Source organism: Wolffia australiana, chromosome 12 (genome assembly GCF_029677425.1).
Source record: "Wolffia australiana isolate 7733 chromosome 12, ASM2967742v1".
Lineage (NCBI taxonomy): Eukaryota > Viridiplantae > Streptophyta > Magnoliopsida > Alismatales > Araceae > Wolffia > Wolffia australiana.
In genome coordinates, this window is record NC_135846.1 from 4,090,367 (window position 1) to 4,107,690 (window position 17,324).

At 43.7% G+C, this 17,324-nt stretch overlaps 2 protein-coding genes across 3 annotated transcripts; one reads left to right on the plus strand and one right to left on the minus strand.

The window, feature by feature from the left end:
- Nucleotides 1–3,177: 3,177 nt before the first annotated feature.
- LOC144710336 (large ribosomal subunit protein bL19cz-like) lies at nt 3,178–5,121 on the plus strand. The gene is made up of 4 exons (XM_078584077.1): nt 3,178–3,577; nt 3,653–3,739; nt 3,813–3,946; nt 4,868–5,121. Exons 1-4 carry the CDS (start codon nt 3,284–3,286, stop codon nt 4,974–4,976), a joined length of 624 nt encoding a protein of 207 aa, XP_078440203.1. The 5' UTR covers nt 3,178–3,283; the 3' UTR covers nt 4,977–5,121.
- A 2,368-nt stretch (nt 5,122–7,489) lies between these two features.
- LOC144710490 (Protein kinase superfamily protein) lies at nt 7,490–15,521 on the minus strand. Of its 2 annotated transcripts, none has more exons than XM_078584291.1 (15): nt 14,839–15,521; nt 14,386–14,737; nt 14,065–14,312; nt 13,919–13,982; nt 13,180–13,242; nt 13,029–13,092; nt 12,849–12,942; nt 12,670–12,753; nt 12,494–12,583; nt 11,023–11,162; nt 10,400–10,716; nt 9,093–9,151; nt 8,622–8,731; nt 8,465–8,552; nt 7,490–7,825 (listed from the first exon to the last, which is right to left on the minus strand). In XM_078584291.1, exons 1-15 carry the CDS (start codon nt 15,355–15,357, stop codon nt 7,565–7,567), a joined length of 2,553 nt encoding a protein of 850 aa, XP_078440417.1. In that variant the 5' UTR covers nt 15,358–15,521; the 3' UTR covers nt 7,490–7,564. The 2 variants fall into 2 exon arrangements, with proteins under 2 accessions (XP_078440417.1, XP_078440416.1); XM_078584290.1 differs by having other exon boundaries at nt 14,065–14,324.
- Between the last annotated feature and the right edge of the window lie 1,803 nt (nt 15,522–17,324).

The following is a 17,324-nucleotide window of genomic DNA, read 5'->3' on the forward strand; positions in this document are numbered from 1 at the left end:
ACCCAACGGCCCTACGTCGCCACCGACCGCCCGTGCTAGTGACGCCGTGCAGGCCTCCAATCCGGCCGCCCACGTTCGGACGCCGTCGGTGCAACAGCACATCGTGCATACCGTTCTGGTGTCGGGGCGCTGCCCCGCACCCCGCAAGGGGGCGACCCCCCCCTTGACCCCCCGCCAACTGAGCGCAGTTGGATCCGCGACCCCGCATCGAAGCGCCCGTCAATCGTCACGCTTTCTACAGGGCCGTACAACGCTCGGAACGCCCAGACTCTCTCATCCAGTGGGCCATTCAACACCCTGATTCGCCCAGTCTCATCACGATCAGAATTCCCCGCAGCCTCTTCACGCACTACGGTGCTGAGGTATGCCTGAACTCTTTGGTGTCGAAGTGTTCTTCGTCCAGTATTTTTCGAGAAGTCTCCGCCGCCGTCAGATTTGATTTGGTTTGGATTTCCCCAAATTCTCTCTCGTTCGTGAGTTTTCCTCGTGACGCGAATTCAGATATTGATTTTCAGTGCTTCTGCATCGTCGCGGTGGGTGAAGACAGTACTCCCGCCTTCAATGAGGATCGGAGCTGCACCACCAGTATTTCATCAGTTTTAAACTCCGAATTCGACCGTGTGGATTTCTGTGAGCTGTTTTATCCCTCCCTTACCCAATCCATCCATTGCCTTCCCTCCGTCCTTATCATTTCTCGGTCTCTCTAGTCGTCCATTTCCTAGTCGTCCTACATCACTATGTCCCGAAATTTGTCCCGGACGAAAAAAATTGTTGCAGGATGACTAGAGGGAACAGGATGGGATAACGATGGATAGGATGTTGGGCGACTAGGGAAAGGGTAGGATAACACCAGACCACAAAATCACACGATCACTTTCGAGAATTAAACCGATGAAATAGTTGTAGTGCAGCCCCTTTCCTTGTCGAGGGCAGGAGTACTGTCTTCAACCACCGCGATGATGCTAAGCACCATAATGAATAAATTCGAACGATCGTCCGTTTGAAGATTCAAAAACTGATTCAACTATTCGCTTGAAAATCTTAAATCTAAAGCAAACCCGACGGCGGTGGATGAACTCTCGAGGAATACTAGAAGAAGAACACTGGACACTAAAGAGTTTAGGAGTACCTCAGTACCAGATACTGCGTTGCAGGGTGCGGGGCAGCGCCCCGACACCTGAACGGTATGCGCGGCGACAAGTGGCCGCGAGGGCGTCGGGGGGGCACGGCGGGCGTGCGCTCGTGGCCGGGGACTCTACGGGCACAGGCAGACAGACACGCGGTGGCGGGCACGGGCAGCTTGCGTGGGCGGCCTGCGCGGACGGCCGGCGTGGGCAGCTCGCTAGGGTAGCCGGCGCGGGCGGCTTGTGTGGGTGGCCGGCGTGGGCGGCCTGCGTGGGTAGGCCTTGCGAGGGCAGCCGGCGTGGGCAGCCCGCTCGGGTGGCTGGCGCGGGCAGCCGGTATGGGCTGCCTGCGTGGGCAGCTTGCGCGGGTAGGGCTTGTGCGGGCGGTGGATGTGGGCAGCCCGCTTGGGTGGCCGGCGAGGGCGGCCTGTGTGGGCAACCTGCGCACGCAGCCTGCGTGGGCTTGCTAGGCGCACGGTCGGCGACGGTGGCGGCGACAACAGCGGCGATCCGAGAGGGAGAGAGGGCTAGGGCAAATCCTCCGAGAAGAAAGAAACTTCAATTCTTGAAATAAATTCACCAAGTGTTCTTTTGCAACATTGGCCTACATATAAGGCCTAGGAGGAAATAGAAAATACGAGAAATGACATAAAATAAAAATGGACTACGTGTTATCGCGTCAGGTCAAAGGGTAGTTCTGGATCTGGCGTTAACGACGTGTCACGATGCGTGACAGGGCGTGTGTAGGTGGAGACCTGACTGATGATGGTGCGTTGACTTGGTCGTTGTTAGGGCGGTTCTGTAGCTGATGCTGGCGACGAGTCATGATGCGGGACGTCTCGAGAGACGGTGGCGGCGTGTCCGCAGAAGGTGTGTTGACGTCGTCGCCACCAAAAACCCATTTTGTATTTTTAATAAATTAATATAGATTTTCCTAAGTTTTTTAAGGGAAATATGGAGGAGAGAGAATGCAAATGGACATATGTACAATTAATTCTGAGCGGCATCAGTTTGCACGGGGGACTAGTTGAAGTAATGAACTCGTATGTAGGGATCGTCAAACGTCATATGTAACATCACGCATCACCGTGACAGAAACGTGACAGATGACGTGACGGTGACGGTGACGGTGACGGTGACGGTGACCAAATGGAAGGGGCATGACGGTGATGGTGACGCGTGACGGACTCAGTGACGTGACGGTGACGGGATACCCCGGACGCGTGACGTGACGAAATGTCCGTCACGAATGACAGGCTGCACTTCGCCTCGCGGCAATGGCGCTCGTCCTCGCCACCGCCCCGCCGTCCGGTCAGGTGCTGGCGCGGGCGGTGGCTACCCCAGGTTCGGCTTCCTTGGCTGGGCGGCAGGTGGGCGAACTTCGGAGGCAGGTGGGGCGGCAATGGCGGCCCCGACGGCAGGTGCAGCGGCAGCGGCGTGTGGCAGTCGTCGATGGTGTGCAAGGAGTGGGGGCGGTGCTTCGGGAAGAAGCTGAGCGAGTGGCGTGGCTGGGCAGTTCGAAGTGGGTAGTCGGTGGCCGACGTAAAGAAGGAGACGTTACATAGTAAAATAAATAATATTGTACTTCAACTATGTTTATTAACATAGTAAAATAAATAACATTTCCATCACCGGTGACGGTGATGGCGTCACGGTGACGGTGACGGCGTCACGGTGATGGTGATGTGACAGAACAAGGAAGAAGGGACGTGTGACACGTACGTGATTGAATTTTTTAAAATCCTCGAACGTGTGACGAGACGGTGACATGACGAACATTTTGTCACGTCACCGTTCGTCACGCATCATCATCCATTCCCTCACGTCGGGGGCGTCACGTCCCGGACGTGCCGTTCCCTACTCATCTGAGACCTCCGGACGGACGGTTTTTTAGTCCCACCGGCCGAAAACCGTCCCGTCTCGTAGTTCCCGGGACGAATTTTCCTCCCGAAATTCGTCCATGTCCTCGGACGGGGGCGATTTTTTCGTCCCGAGACGAAAAATCGTCCCGTCGCGTCCCTGAACTGACCACGTCGTCTCTAAAGAGCTTCATCGAGACTGCAAACTCAAGCGAGGAAGCGGGGGATAAGGTCGGAGCTTTCCCATCTTCCCTCATCCACTCTCTCTCTCCACGCCATCTTCTCCACCTCGCACCAGCCATGGCGGCCGGGCTGCTGCCTTCCCATGCCCTTCTCTCTCTTCCATCCATCACCCCACCACGCCCAAGACTCGCCTTTTCCGTCTCCTCCTCTCTCCACTCCTCTTCCTTGGCCTCTTCCTTCAATACCCATTTCCTCTCTGCCGCTGCTTCGAAACGGGCCACTCTTCCCGTTCTCCGAGCTTCTTCCGATGAAGAACCCGCCTCCGTCGTCGTCGCGGATGATGAATCTTCGCAGGAGGAGGAAACCCAGATACCGAAGAAGCCGATTGTCAAATTGGGCGATGTTATGGGGGTACCCATTTCTATTTCTTCGGTTTTTTCTGAATTTCTTTTGCTTAATCTCTTCGTTTCTTTTGGAAATTTGTAGATTTTGCACAAGAGGGCTATTGAGGCGTCTGTAGCGGATAGGCCTTTGCCTGACCTCAGAACTGGGGATATTATCGAGATCAAGCTGGTGAGGGTTGCTTTTGTCGTGGTATTTTTCCGTGGATTTTGGAGTTTTTGGCTGAATTTACGTGGATTAACAGGAAGTTCCGGAGAACAGACGCAGGGTTTCGATTTATAAGGGGATTGTGATGTCCCGGCAGAACGCTGGGATTCACACCACGATTCGCGTTCGGCGAATAATTGCTGGTATTGGCGTCGAGATTGTGTTCCCAATGTAAGTTTTTTTTCCCTTCCGACTGGAAATCATAGGGTGTGATCATCCGCTAAACGTGGTTTTACTATTTTTATATCTGCGTTCCTGAGTTTTAGGAGCAACTCTGGGTTATCTGTTTCAACAAATCTAGTAAAAGAACGAACCTGTAGTTGGGTTATCGGATTTGTTGTCTGTTTCGTTCTTTTACTAGATTCTTTCCCAGTTCGTCCTTCTCCCTGTGCAACTCAAGAAAAATGTTGACATTTGTGGTTCGAAGAGAACCCAATTTCTTGGAAATCCGGTTCAGTTCCAGCTTATAAAATCTGTGGACATTTAAACATACATACTGCATATATATAGCTATATATATAAGTGTCTCTCTCTATCTTTGCCATTCATTTCTCTCTCTCTCTGGCTCTCTCTTTCTCGATCTTTTTAGGTATTTCATTTCCTGTGAAAGGGTTTGTTAATAGACGTTTTTTAGTCATAAACGCCCCCACAGGTAGATCCCCAGTCGTAGATTAACTTTTCCAAGTTTATATCTGTTCTGCTGTATATTTCATTTTGTAATATAAGTAACCTATAGATGAAATGAATTTGGTTTCGTCGCCGTAGACTCCCAACCTGATCTCTTCCCTCCATCTTTCTCTCTCATTTCTCTTGTTTCTCTTCCATCTCTCTCACTACTCTTCCTCCATGTGGAATAAGAGTAACAGATTTCTTTCCAGATGTGAAGTTCAGGGGATGATTAGCAGACCCTCAAACCTGGAAAATGTTGGAATATTTCTTTCAGAGTCTCAAGCATTTAATTTTTCTCACTTGCCTGGAAATTCTCTCATCCATTTTGGGATACTGTCACCGTTTCCCTGCCTTGTACAAAATTACTAATTTTCTTTTTGGGATTTATTCTGAATTTTAACTGTTCTCCTTTTTACATCTCAGTTACTCGCCCAATGTCAAGGAGATAAAGGTCGTCAAGCACAGGAAAGTCCGAAGGGCGAGGCTGTATTACTTAAGAGACAAGCTGCCCAGGCTCTCAACCTTCAACTGAAAACCTTGCATTCTCCCTTTCCTCCACTCTTCATCTCGTATCAGATCCAGCAAAAACTGCTCTCATTTTGTTTTTTCCATTTTCTATTTCTTTGTTGCTCCATGTATTTTTGTTCCTGGAAATAGATAATTTGACGTTTCATATTTGTAATTTTTCCTTAGACATCCAGATATTTGAGAACAAATCAGTGATACAACTCTGAAGTTATTCCTGCCTTTCTTCAAGCTGTAATTTGCCGATTTGAACAGCGCTAGGTTGGAGAGTGAAGCAAGAGTGGATAAACCAGCCCTGAACTTTGGGTTCTAAGCTAGGGTTTTTCACTTGGAATTCTTCAAGATTTGGGTTTGGATATCGGACATGGTTGGCTAGGTTTTGTGGATGGATTATGGGAACTCATAAGGGATGGACAGCACAGGACTGGACACTGATATGGCCCGTTATGAATTTAAGCATAAACTCTTCGTCCATTCCCTTGTCTATCCTAGTTGTTACCTGATCCCAAACCCAAAAGGAGATGGGCGATGGTATTGTGCTCTAGGGCTGTGATTGAGATGAAACATTGTTGTTTCAAGAGCGTAAGATATAAAACTAAATTGTAATGTCTCTTTAAAAATTTGATGATCAAATCACCATAGCGCAGTTCAATTATGTGCTCTGTTGGTTCCTCGAGTGAGACATAATGAGATGCTCATGTATCGGGCCTCTAAGCACTCAACCTACTGCTCAATTTTTTAATCTACTAGTGCTTAAGATAATATTTTAGAATGAAAACTACTGAGGTAGTGAACCATAAATTAAGGAGTTAAAAAAGTTTTGAATAGTTTGAATTCATGAATTATTTTATTACAAGTTTTTATTGAGTAATATGTAGATATCTCCATTGGAGAAAACTGGATCTAAATTTTATCGAAATTCTTAAGTCACATATTATACGATAATTAGTTATTTGAATAGGGATAAATGACAACGGTGCAGTTATTAGATTAATTTACTTGGAAAAATACTAATGCATAATATGATATTCAAGAATTAAATGGTCTTGAATAATGTGTAATAAATTAAAAATGAAACATTCATGTACTATATGGTATGTATTCTTATGATTTATTTATTAAACATAACATATCACAGTTTATCTATTAAACATAATATTGGAAAGTATAATTTAGCAAAATTCTTAAGTAATGTATTATATTTTCTGGGTTATATAACTAGTACATCAAAAGAACGCATTCATTAGGTTAGTCTATTTATCTGTATTCTGATATGTGAGATAATATCATAAATTAAAATAAATTTCAAAATATCAATATTTTTAGGGTCATGATTTTTTTATTATAGTTTACATCAAGTACTTTATTTTTTGTAATTTTTTTCCTGATGAAATTTTTACTCAATGAAATTTAGATTATATAAAAAAATTACCTAGTCAAATTCTTTGTTGAAACTAAAGATCACCCTCAGGACGCCTTATGTTAACTAATACATAACATTATATTAAAAGTCAAATAAAGAGAGAGACCCTGAGAGTAATGGTGAGAAAGAGAGAGAATTGACAGAATAGAGGAAAATCAAGATAGGACAGAATCATAGGAGATTAGGGATTGGAAGTTCGTCATTTGATGCCAAACTAACAATGTTTGTCGACAAACAAACAGCACAAAATAGTTATTCCTGTTGCGTACATTTGCGAACAAACAGCTGTTTTAGAAAAATTGTTAGAAAACTTTCAATTTTCGGAAGACTTATCATCTTTGTTCAGCTCTATTTCACCTCCATTTTTATCTCCTGCCATATGTTCACAAACAGTTGTTCTGTGTTAGAGTGTTTGCAAACATTGTTCACTTGGGATTTCCTGTTTGTGTTCAGTTAGAGACAAAAAATAATAATTTCAATGCATATAGGGGAGGGATCATGCAAGAGAGAGAGAGAGAGATTAAGCGTGGAGAATGACATTTATATACAAAATATAAACTTAGCCTCGAGAATCCTTTTCATAACATTACCGCTTTTCTGATGATGGTGCAACCTTTTTTCAGAACAAGTCATGGCTTCTTTTTTTACTTATATGTCGCCATTGATGTTGACATTACAATGACAATATTTTAGGATGAATTTTGCCCAAATGGCTCAATTGTTGGCCTTAATTTCTAAAATAGTTTCACATCTACTCAAGCAATTTATCAAGTCTAGCAATTTCTACAAATATTTTAGGATTTTCTCCATATATCTAGTCAAGCAATTTACCTAGTGGGACAAGTGATCTGAAACATTTTAATTGTAAATGAATGTATCCCCTTCCCTCTAATGGAAGATAGAAAAGACAGACTTTATCCTCATATTTTATATTAACTGAAGTCAACCAATACAACGGTTAAACTTATTTTCAGATAAGAGAACCATACTCCGGTTTCAAAACATTTAAGCTCAGACGGGCAAATAACATTTATAGAAATATCCACTTAATTACTCTACAATAAATATAGCACAAGCAAGGGGTCGATCCACAGGGAGGCAGTAATTTAATTTCTTAAATTTTCTAGGCTCAAATGGCATAGATAGGTAGACACAGAGAGAGACAGAGATATTTACAAAGAAGGGGGCGTGGGGGCCGCATTGTGGCGGAGGGCCCGCTGGCGGCGGAGGGAGTCCCGGCAGGGGGCAAAGAAGTCGTGGGCAAGGGCCTCCTCGGCGCTGATCCTCAACCGGGGGTTGACCGACAGGCATCGGTCAACCAGGTCCCACATCTCGTCCGGCGCTGCCTCCACTAACCCCACGCCTCTCTTCCCATTGCGCCGGCACCACTCCTCCACCCTCGTCCGCCTCAGCCATTCCACCTCCAACAGCTCCTGCCACGTCACCACCCCCCAAATTCATTTCTTTGTTCCCTCAAATTCTGTTGAATTTCTTAAGAAATAGGGTAGGGAAGTTTGTGTTTTGTCAACGAACAAACACTGTTCATCGACGAACGAACAGCCGAAAAATCTTGTTCGTGTTTGTGTTCGGTTCGTTCGTGTTCATTCACTAACGAACACGAACAGGACGAAAATTTAATAAAGAAAAGGGGGGCACTCTTTGGGAGGGGGGCAGCGGAGAGAGAGAGAGAGAGAGTGGTGGAGGACAGAGGGGGGGGCAGCGGGGAGAGAGAGAGAGAGAGAGGGGGAGGACAGAGGGGGGGGCAGCGGGGAGAGAGAGAGAGAGAGAGGGGGGGGACGGAGGGGGGGCAGCGGAGAGAGAGAGAGAGAGAGAGAGAGAGAGAGAGAGAGAGAGAGAGAGGAGGGTCGGAGGGGGGGCAGAGGAGAGAGACGGAGGGGGTTGGTGGTGGATTGATTTGAGCAGAACCTGGTGGGAGATGTTAAAAATAAAAAGGTTTTTGAGTATAGAATAAAAATGAATAATGAAAACTTTTTATTGTTAATATCTCCCACCAGGTTCTGCTCAAACATTTTTTCCCGACCCTAATTAGAAATATAAAATAAGTTACTCACAGGGGGGAAGGATGACTCGCGGTTGTGGAGCTTTGCCACCTCCCATAGCTCCTCGCTGCCCCGGAGCCTCGCAATCTCCTTGATGTTCCTGGTGAAATGGGCCGAATTAAGCCAAAGTCAAAGTATATCATGGGCCGGGTATTAATCAGATTTTTACTGCTCGGGATCCCCGGCAAAGGGACTTCTGCCGATGATGAGGTAGAGGAGGGTCACGCCGGCAGACCAGATGTCGATCTTGCAGCTCTGGTGGATTGATTTGAGCAGAACCTGGTGGGAGAAATTAAAAGTAAAAAAGTTTTTGAGTATAGAATAAAAATGAATAATGAAAGATACCGATGAATTAAAAAAATACAAAAAAGGAAGAACAAAATATGATAAAGGAAAGTTAACTTGAATAATAAAATTTAAAAATTAAATGATAATGAATAACATCAAAAAAAATATTTTTAAAAACATATTAAAAAATAAAGTAACAAAACAAAGAAAGAAATGAAAAATAAATGATCTACCAACTGTGTGGGAAAGATTTTAATTGGAGAGACTGCATCATAAAAAAAGGGAAAAGAAAAGGCAGCAGATAGCGCAGAGAGCAGAGTCTAGAGAGAGAAACAGAGGAGAATGGACAGACCTCTGGAGCCCGGAAGCCCTTTGTGCCGACGCAGGGGCCCTCTGTCTTCTGCCTCTTCTCTGGATTGAGAAACATCGAGAAACAAAGCCGTTCAGCTCTAGAGAGAGAGAAAGATGAAGTAGCAGATCAAGCGAAGAAGCTCTGAAGAGAAATATGGCCATTGTAGATCAAGCGAAGAAGCTCAAAAAGAATCATGGGATTTGTACACCAAATGCAGAAGCTCTAAAGAGATAAACACGGGAGAAGCTGATCAAGCTTAGCAGCTCTAGAGAGAGAAACACGGAAGAAGCTGATCAACCTTATCAGCTCTAGGGAGAGAATCACAGAATTGAAGATCAAGCAAAGCACTGGAGAGAGAAACACGGGAATAGCTGATAAACCTCAGAGACAGCCCTAGAGAGAGAATCCCAACTATTGCAGAACAAGTAAAGAAGCTCGAGATAGAGAGAGAAACACTGAAGAGGCCGATCAACCTCAGCAGCAGCCCAAGAGAGAGAATCCCAACAATTGCAGGACAAATAAAGAAGCTCTCGATAAAGAGAGAAACAGGGGAGTAACAGATCAACCTCAGCAACAGCCCTAGAGAGAGAATCCCAACAATTGCAGAACAAGTAAGAAGCTCGAGATAGAGAGAGAAACAGGGGAGTAACAGATCAACCTCAGCAACAGCCCTAGAGAGAGAATCCCAACAATTGCAGAACAAGCAAAGAAGCTATAGAGAGAAACATCAACACTGAAGTAGCAGATCGACTTAAGCAACAGCACTTCAGAGAGAATTCCAACAATTACGGATCAAGTAAAGATGCACTAGAGAGGGAAGCCGAAACACTTGAGTGGCAGATCAACCTCAGCAACAATCCTAGAGAGAGAATTCTGACAATCGGGGATCAACCAAAGAAGCTATAGAGAGTAGACATGGTAGTTCTGTTCTTTTTGTGCAAATTTGTGCGAATTGTTCGTTCTGTTCAGTTTTCCAGAGAGAACAAAAACAAATTGGAACAGACCATTGCACAGAGCCGTGTACAGTTCTTTTATTCGCTTTGTGCGAATTTTGTTCTAGTTTTGAGCGAATGTGCGAATTTTGTTCGTTTTTGAAAAAAAAAAGATCAGAACAAAGAACAAGGCTTTGTGCGGTTCTTTCGTGCGAATTTTTTGTTCGTCTAAAACGAACAGAACAGAACGACCCTGTCTACTAGAGAGAGACAGAGAAACACAAGGGAGTAGCAGATCAACCTCAGCAAAACAAAACAAAATAAGCTCTAGAAAGAGAAACAAAAGAAAAGAGTTGCTTTTTCCATGCGACTTACCTCGGCCGGGCGAAGAACAGCGGGTGGCAGGTGAGAGAGGAATCCCATTGCAGAGGAGAGGCATGGGGGAGAGGAACGCCAGGTGGCGCTCCTCCTTGCCAAGCGGGGCCGCCACTCTCTTCCTCTGAACGGGCACCGCCACCGTTGCCACTGCCAAGACCTTCCCCGGGCTCTGCATGGCCTGCTGTGCCAGGCTGATCAGTTCCTTCCTCCCTCGGCATGGCACCGGTTCCCTCATTCGGTCCCCTGAGGGGGTCCTCGTGCTGGTCGCCTCCCTGGCGGAGGTCACCCCAGATCCCTCCCCGGCATGCCCACAACTATAGTTTTTAGCGTTAGCATGTATTTATTGCATCAAACCAAGTATTCAATTCAAATTCATCTCAATAATTTGTAAACTATCACCAACAGATACCGTTGACAGACAACGACCTTGTAGTCTGTCGTTATCGGAATTCAGTATCGTTATTTAATCGGGAAACCATGGCGGATATCAATTTTGGCCCCATTATCGTCATCCGTTTAGAATTTTTCGGTTGACGGACATCACATATGGCGATGCCTGATGTTGGTACCAGCTATCGATATATAATTTCGAATTATAAAAAGAAAAAATGATTATTTACCCCTGTTTGTTCCGGTAGTCATCGGACTTTGCCACGGCGGGTTTCTTAGCCTTGGGTCTGAACATTTGGTGGCTGAATGAACTGGACAAGCTCATTGTTTTTGCCTGTTTGGAGTTTGCCTGAAGCTTCTGGTTCAGATCCTGCGGAAGAAAACGATAGAGAAGGTGATTTGAGAATCACATGATTAGAGAACTGTGAATTTTTTAGATCTTGTGAATCGTGAATTGGAAAAAGCAGCATTGAAAACACTTTGAAAATCGTGATTTTTGAATTTTTAAGTTAGACAAGTTTGAGAATCATGATTTGAGAATTTCGAGTCGGACAAACTTTCAGAATCAAGTTTGATAACTTTGCGCGGGACAGATTATGCCAATTGGACTGAATAAAAAATTTGGAAAAATGTGATTAGCGGACATATTAGAGAATCATGATCGAGAAAACGGGAATTGGACAGATGACAAGAATCATGATTTAAGAACTGTCAGGTTTTGCAAAAGGAGATACAGAATTCTGCATTGGACAAAACTTGAGAACCAAAATTAGGTAGAGGGCATGAGAGAGATTTTTTAAAATTGTACGTTATATAGATTTTTTTTGAAATAAAATTGTACGTTAAATACATCCTGAGAACCATGATTTGCAAATGGTAAATATGACAGATCCTTCAATTGATGATTTGAAAATCGCGAATAAGACAGATCATTTATATTATGATTTGAAAGATAGGACTTGGGCAGATTTAATGAATCGTAATTTGAGAATAAAAACTGGACGGATGTTAAGAATCATGACGAAAGAAATGCAAATCAAACAGATTATAAGAATCGTGAGTTCAGAGTTGTGAATTGGATGAATTTTCAGAATCATGATTTGAGAGCGGTGAATTGGACAGATCCTGAGAATAATATTTGACAAGTTGTGATTTGGATGGATCTTGAGACTTTGTTTCTGCAAACTGCGGCTATAGTGAAGGGAGAGAGAAATCAAGTGCGAGTAAGTGAGTGAAAAGAGAGAGGACAGAAATAGATTTTGTGAGAGATAGCAATAGAGTGAAAAATAAAGTGAAAGGAAAGATATATTTTTTTTTGAAAACAAAGGAAAGAACAAAGTTAGTTGGTGAGAGAAACAGAGTTATTTATAAAGTGAGAGAAAAGATATTTATAAAGAGAGAAACAGAGTTAGTTAGTGAGAGATATAGCGACAGAGGGTGAAGAACAAAGCGAACGAAAGTGGGAGTGAGGGAAAAAATAAATGGAGTAATGAGAGAGAAATAAACTGAAAAAGAGAGCGAGATAGATATATAAATAAATTGAGAAGCGAGAGGTAGATAGAAAGAGAGCGATAGAGAAGATGGAGAGAAATTGAGTTAAAAGGGTGAAAGTGAGAGAGAGAGAGAGGGAGAGAGGGAGAGTGATAGATTAATTGTTTGGTTAAGTGATAGATAGAAATAGATAAATAGAGAGAGGCGTACCTGGGCCAAGTTGAAGTCGATGAGGTACCCTTTATTGAGCTTGCGGGAGAAGAGGAAGTTTCCAGGCTTGACGTCTCTATGAACAACTCCCTGAAGGTTATCATGAGTAAGTTTCAAACCCAAAGAGGAAAATAAAACGAAAGGAGCTGGAGAGAGAGATTTGCGTCATTTCCAACCTGCTTATGTAAGCTCGCCAGAGCCCTGAACATGCAGAACCCGTACCATTGGAGCTCGGAAATACTTATTTCCTTCTTCAGAGCCTGCGTTCATCTTCTCGTAATTAATCTTCCTTTTTCCGTTTTTTTATTCCCGGAAAATAATTCTCTTTCTAAAGCTTATAATTGTCCCAACTCACCTCCGGCCTGTCATGTTCAACGTGCTCCAAGACGAAGCACTCGGAGCCGCCACTCTTGAAAAACCCCTCATATTTGATGATAAAGCACTTCCCCCTTGCAAAATTAAAAGCACGTATCAGATTTCAAAATCACATTTCGAGAATTAATACCCGAAATCATATTTTTTCAGAATTTCTAACCCAAATCTTTGCAACATTTTTAGTTCGTTGTGGATGTGGTGGGCATGGGCTTTTGGATGTGGGCCTGAAGAAGAAAATAAAATGGTTTTTATAATTATTCATGCTGAATAATTCACTTTTCAAAAGCATTAAACGAGTTAAGGTCACTTACACTTGATGGCAAAAGTTTTGCCATCGGTCTTTCTTCGAGCTCTGTACACTGTGCCGTACCCCCCTGCTCATGAAATAATGAAACGGAGCTTTTGATAATGTTTACTGATTGCATAATTAGGAATTGGAAAAAAATAATGATGATGACGAGTGGATGATGACGATGATAAGTCATCATCATCGTAACGGTTTTGCAACACCCATCATCATCATCCTCCCCATCGTCGGATGGTTGATGACAAAAGATCATTTTCATCATGTCACCATCATCTTTGGCTGATGAATCACCACCATCATCGTGATCCAGTTTCCAGGAAATTCATAATCACTGACGTCCATTGGTTGATGACAAATTACCATCATCATCGTTATCATCATCTGGTTCCCCAGAGCTGTTATCATCATCACCATCATCATAATCACCATCGTACATTAGTTAATGACAATTAAGTATTCTAGTCGTCAACAAGTTTCCAAGAGTCATCATCCACATCATCATCCATGGGTTACTAAGCTTAGATGAAACTTTAGATCATGTCGTCATCATCATCCTGTTCATTCAGTTTCCAAGGATTAGCATCATCTTTGTCATTGTCATCTATCAGTTGAATTTGTCGTTGTCCTTCGTCCCAGACACTCATAGATGATGATGATGATAATAAAATTAGGGATGGCGATAAAGAAGAATCTGCCAATAATAAGCATAAATAACGAATAAAGCATCACATATTGAGGAATACCTGATCCTTCTTCTTCCTCCACAATAAATGATTCAAATTGTGGAAGCTTCTTGGAAGGCTCTTCCTGCTTGTGCAAACAGACAATAGAAAAAAATTCTTAGAACGTTAGAATTTTCATCAGACAGGCTTCAGATTTGGATAAATACCTTGGAAACAGCAAAGGTTTCTTCCTTGTTTCCTTTTCTGGATAGTTTGTTAATCTGAGGTTTTTTCAGTTTTTTTAAGACCATCTTGCTGTCCAAAGTTTCTTTCAGTTTGCTCTTGATGGATTTGTTATTTTCCATAGCTGGCTCTTTCAGCAACTCAGAAACTGCTTGTTTGGCGTCCAACTGATCACAAAAAGCGTTTTCTTTTGGCTGCTGAGAACTGGGTTGCAATGAATGTCCAGCTTCCTCTGTTTCTAACGCTGTAAGAGCGTTAGCAAGAATCTCTCAGTTCATTGAGAAGAACGGGACAGAAGGGTTTACCTGGAGAAAGCCGAACATCGATTTGATGATTAAGAGACTTATCAGCCAGTGATTCTTGGGGCTGATCGATTTTATCCTCTGAATCATCGACCACTAACTCTGCTACATTGTCATCAAATATGTAGATCTTCTCTTCGTTTTGTTTTCTATGGTTCCATGGCACTGAAGTAGACGTCGTTTCTGAGTCCAAATCTGGTGCTGGAAGACGTAGATCTACGTCAGATTCGTCGGAACAGCAGATCTGAGGAATCCATCGAATCGCTTCTTTAATAGCCTCAGATGCGTGGTCTGCAATAATCATCCGCGGTGGAAAATTACAATACCGCATCATAGATTGAACAGCGCGATTCACCTGCACAGATTGACAGATTTTGGGGCATTGGATTTAAATATTAATCCTCGGCGCAGATTCAGACTAGATCTGAAAAAATCTGAGAAATATCAACTCAGTACCTTTGGAGGGAACGTGGATTCAAACAAATTCCTGACAGGATGAAGGTAGCGGTCGATCCCCTTCACGGTAGATTCGAAAGAAGAACTAGCAATAGCAAATCGTCCACCATTTGTCAGTCGAAGCGGTGATCTTCTCTTTGGATCTGGAAGATCAAGCAAAATCTTCCGCTTTCGACAGGAAAACGGCACTAAAACCCCACCACAAGGCCTCTCGGATCGGACGCCGACGCGCGGCACGAACAAATTATCCCCTCCGACGACAAACTCCCGGAAAGTGACTTCAACTCTGCTAGAAACGCTGACGAACTCGTCATCCGCGATCGACAGCGGGGAATTCGGCATCCGGCAGAGAAACACAAGAAACTCGCGAGTCGCGGAGAACAACTTGCATCGAGGAACAAGATCGTCGATCCTCGCGCGCCGCCCTAACCGCATAAGAACAGTGAGAACGTACCACGCGGCGTCGATCTCGGCCTCAGAAGCCGTCGATTTGAAGATCTGATCGAGATCGGTCGCCATTGCGGCCTTGAAATGGAGGTTAGGAAGAGGAGGAAGGATCAATCCGCCATGGAGATTGCGATCTGGAGGAGATAGTCGTGCAGATTTGGAGGAATTTGAGAGAAGTTTAGGTTTGGGGAAGAGATATGGGGGAGTTCTTCAGAGGTTGGGGGAGAAGAAGGCGGGAAAGCCGCTGCACTTGCGCTTTGTAGCTTGGCACGTGTAACTTTCCCGCCTTTTGTTTCGAATGCCGACGACGGGAATTGGCAGTGGATCGCGGTGGACGGGACGGAACGTAAGTAATTAATTTTATTATGTTTTGTCCGCTGTTGTAGTGGCGTCCGTCTTCTTCGTCCCGTCCCCTCTTCGTGCCCGTCGGCTCCCGTTCTATCCTGTCCCGTTGCGTCCCCTTCCGGAGCGGAAAGTATAAAATGTGTTTTTCTTATCACTACGGCTCCCATGAATCTTACAGTGCCGGTTGTTACCCTAAAGCAATCCGAGAATTCTCCAAATCAGCAATTTGCCTCATACGATACAAGCGTGTGACGATTCGCCGCATCGTTAGTCGCTATGCTCGAGTTGCTAATAAGGAGATTTACATCTTCATCACCCCTTTGATCTCGTTGACTGGCGTCGTCGACACTTGACGATATCAGTCAGTGTCACGTCACCTCTCTTCGGAAATGCTCTAATATCGCTTGACGGCACAACTAGGTTGATTGTTGTCAATCTTTGCAACGGATGTCGCCATCTATCAACAAGTTTTATGCATCGAAGGCCCTTCACTGATCCTCGTTTGCTAACGTGGAACAATCACATCGGCTGTCTACGCTGGCGACCTGCACTTCGGCCACACTCTAGATCACTCTGCAATCAACGACTCTGCCTACAACACACTCTTTACTTCAAGGTTTGACCTATTCCTTGAATCATCTGATTTGCTTCAGTGTGCCGTCTACACCGAATTTCATCGTCTCGCGATGACTATCCATTATGGTGAGCCACGGATCCACCTGCAGGTTTGTCTGTTCCCCTTTTGTTTACAGTCTTAATTAATTTCTTCAGTGCTGATCTTACAACTGCTCCACTACTGAGAGAGGATCCTACTTGAGCATAGGATTAGCCACCCGTTCGTGAAAGGGGGTTTCCTTTTGACGGTATTAGACCTGGTCGTTCACTTGAGGTTGTGAACATTCTTGGGCGAAGAACGTCCCCCACTACGTCATCCTTTTCGATTCGATTCCGTGGATCATTGAAAGCTTGACTGTGTTAGACCTCATCATGTGTCGTCCTATTGATATGCGACCTGGGTCGTTCGGCGACTGATGTACTTTTTTGCTACTATTTTCTCAAATCATATTCATTATTTCAACGTTTTAATATCACATTTAACGATCATCTTCCGGGCATAACATGACGTGTCAAACTCTGACCGTCGTGTTACATCATCTATCTTTATCTCTATCTCTATCTCTATCTCTACTATCTCTATCTATTTCAAAATCTTTCTCTATCTCTTTGTAGATCTATCTCTATATTATTCCCTCTCGCTATCTTTATATATATATATATATATATATATATATATATATATATATATATATATCTATATCTATCTATACCTATATTTATCTTTATTTATATCTATCTCCATATAGCTCTATCTCTATCTCTATCTCTTTCTCTATCAATATTTCCATCTCTATCTATCAATATCTCTTTTTCTATCTATCAATATATAGATATCAATCTCTATCACTATATCTATTCATAACATCTATATCTGTATCTCTATCTGTATCCCTATCTCTATCCCTAACTTTATCCTTATATGTCTTTATCTCAATCTTTAGCTCTATCTTTATCTCTATCTATATGTTCATGTCTATCTGTCACTCTATCCCTTACTCTATATTTATCTCTATCTCCACCTCATTCTGTATTTATATCTCCAATCTTTATCTGTATCTCTATCTCTATCTCCATAT

Coding starts and splice junctions, on each gene's coding strand:
- LOC144710336 (XM_078584077.1), top strand. CDS start 3,284: ATGGCGGCCGGGCTGCTGCCTTCCCATGCCCTTCTCTCTCTTCCATCC. Junction 3,578..3,652: donor AATTGGGCGATGTTATGGGG/GTACCCATTTCT, acceptor GGAAATTTGTAG/ATTTTGCACAAGAGGGCTAT. Junction 3,947..4,867: donor GTCGAGATTGTGTTCCCAAT/GTAAGTTTTTTT, acceptor TTTACATCTCAG/TTACTCGCCCAATGTCAAGG.
- LOC144710490 (XM_078584290.1), bottom strand. CDS start 15,357: ATGGCGACCGATCTCGATCAGATCTTCAAATCGACGGCTTCTGAGGCC. Junction 11,163..12,493: donor TCGACTTCAACTTGGCCCAG/GTACGCCTCTCT, acceptor TTTCTTCCGCAG/GATCTGAACCAGAAGCTTCA. Junction 9,152..10,399: donor CTGTTCTTCGCCCGGCCGAG/GTAAGTCGCATG, acceptor TTCTCAATCCAG/AGAAGAGGCAGAAGACAGAG.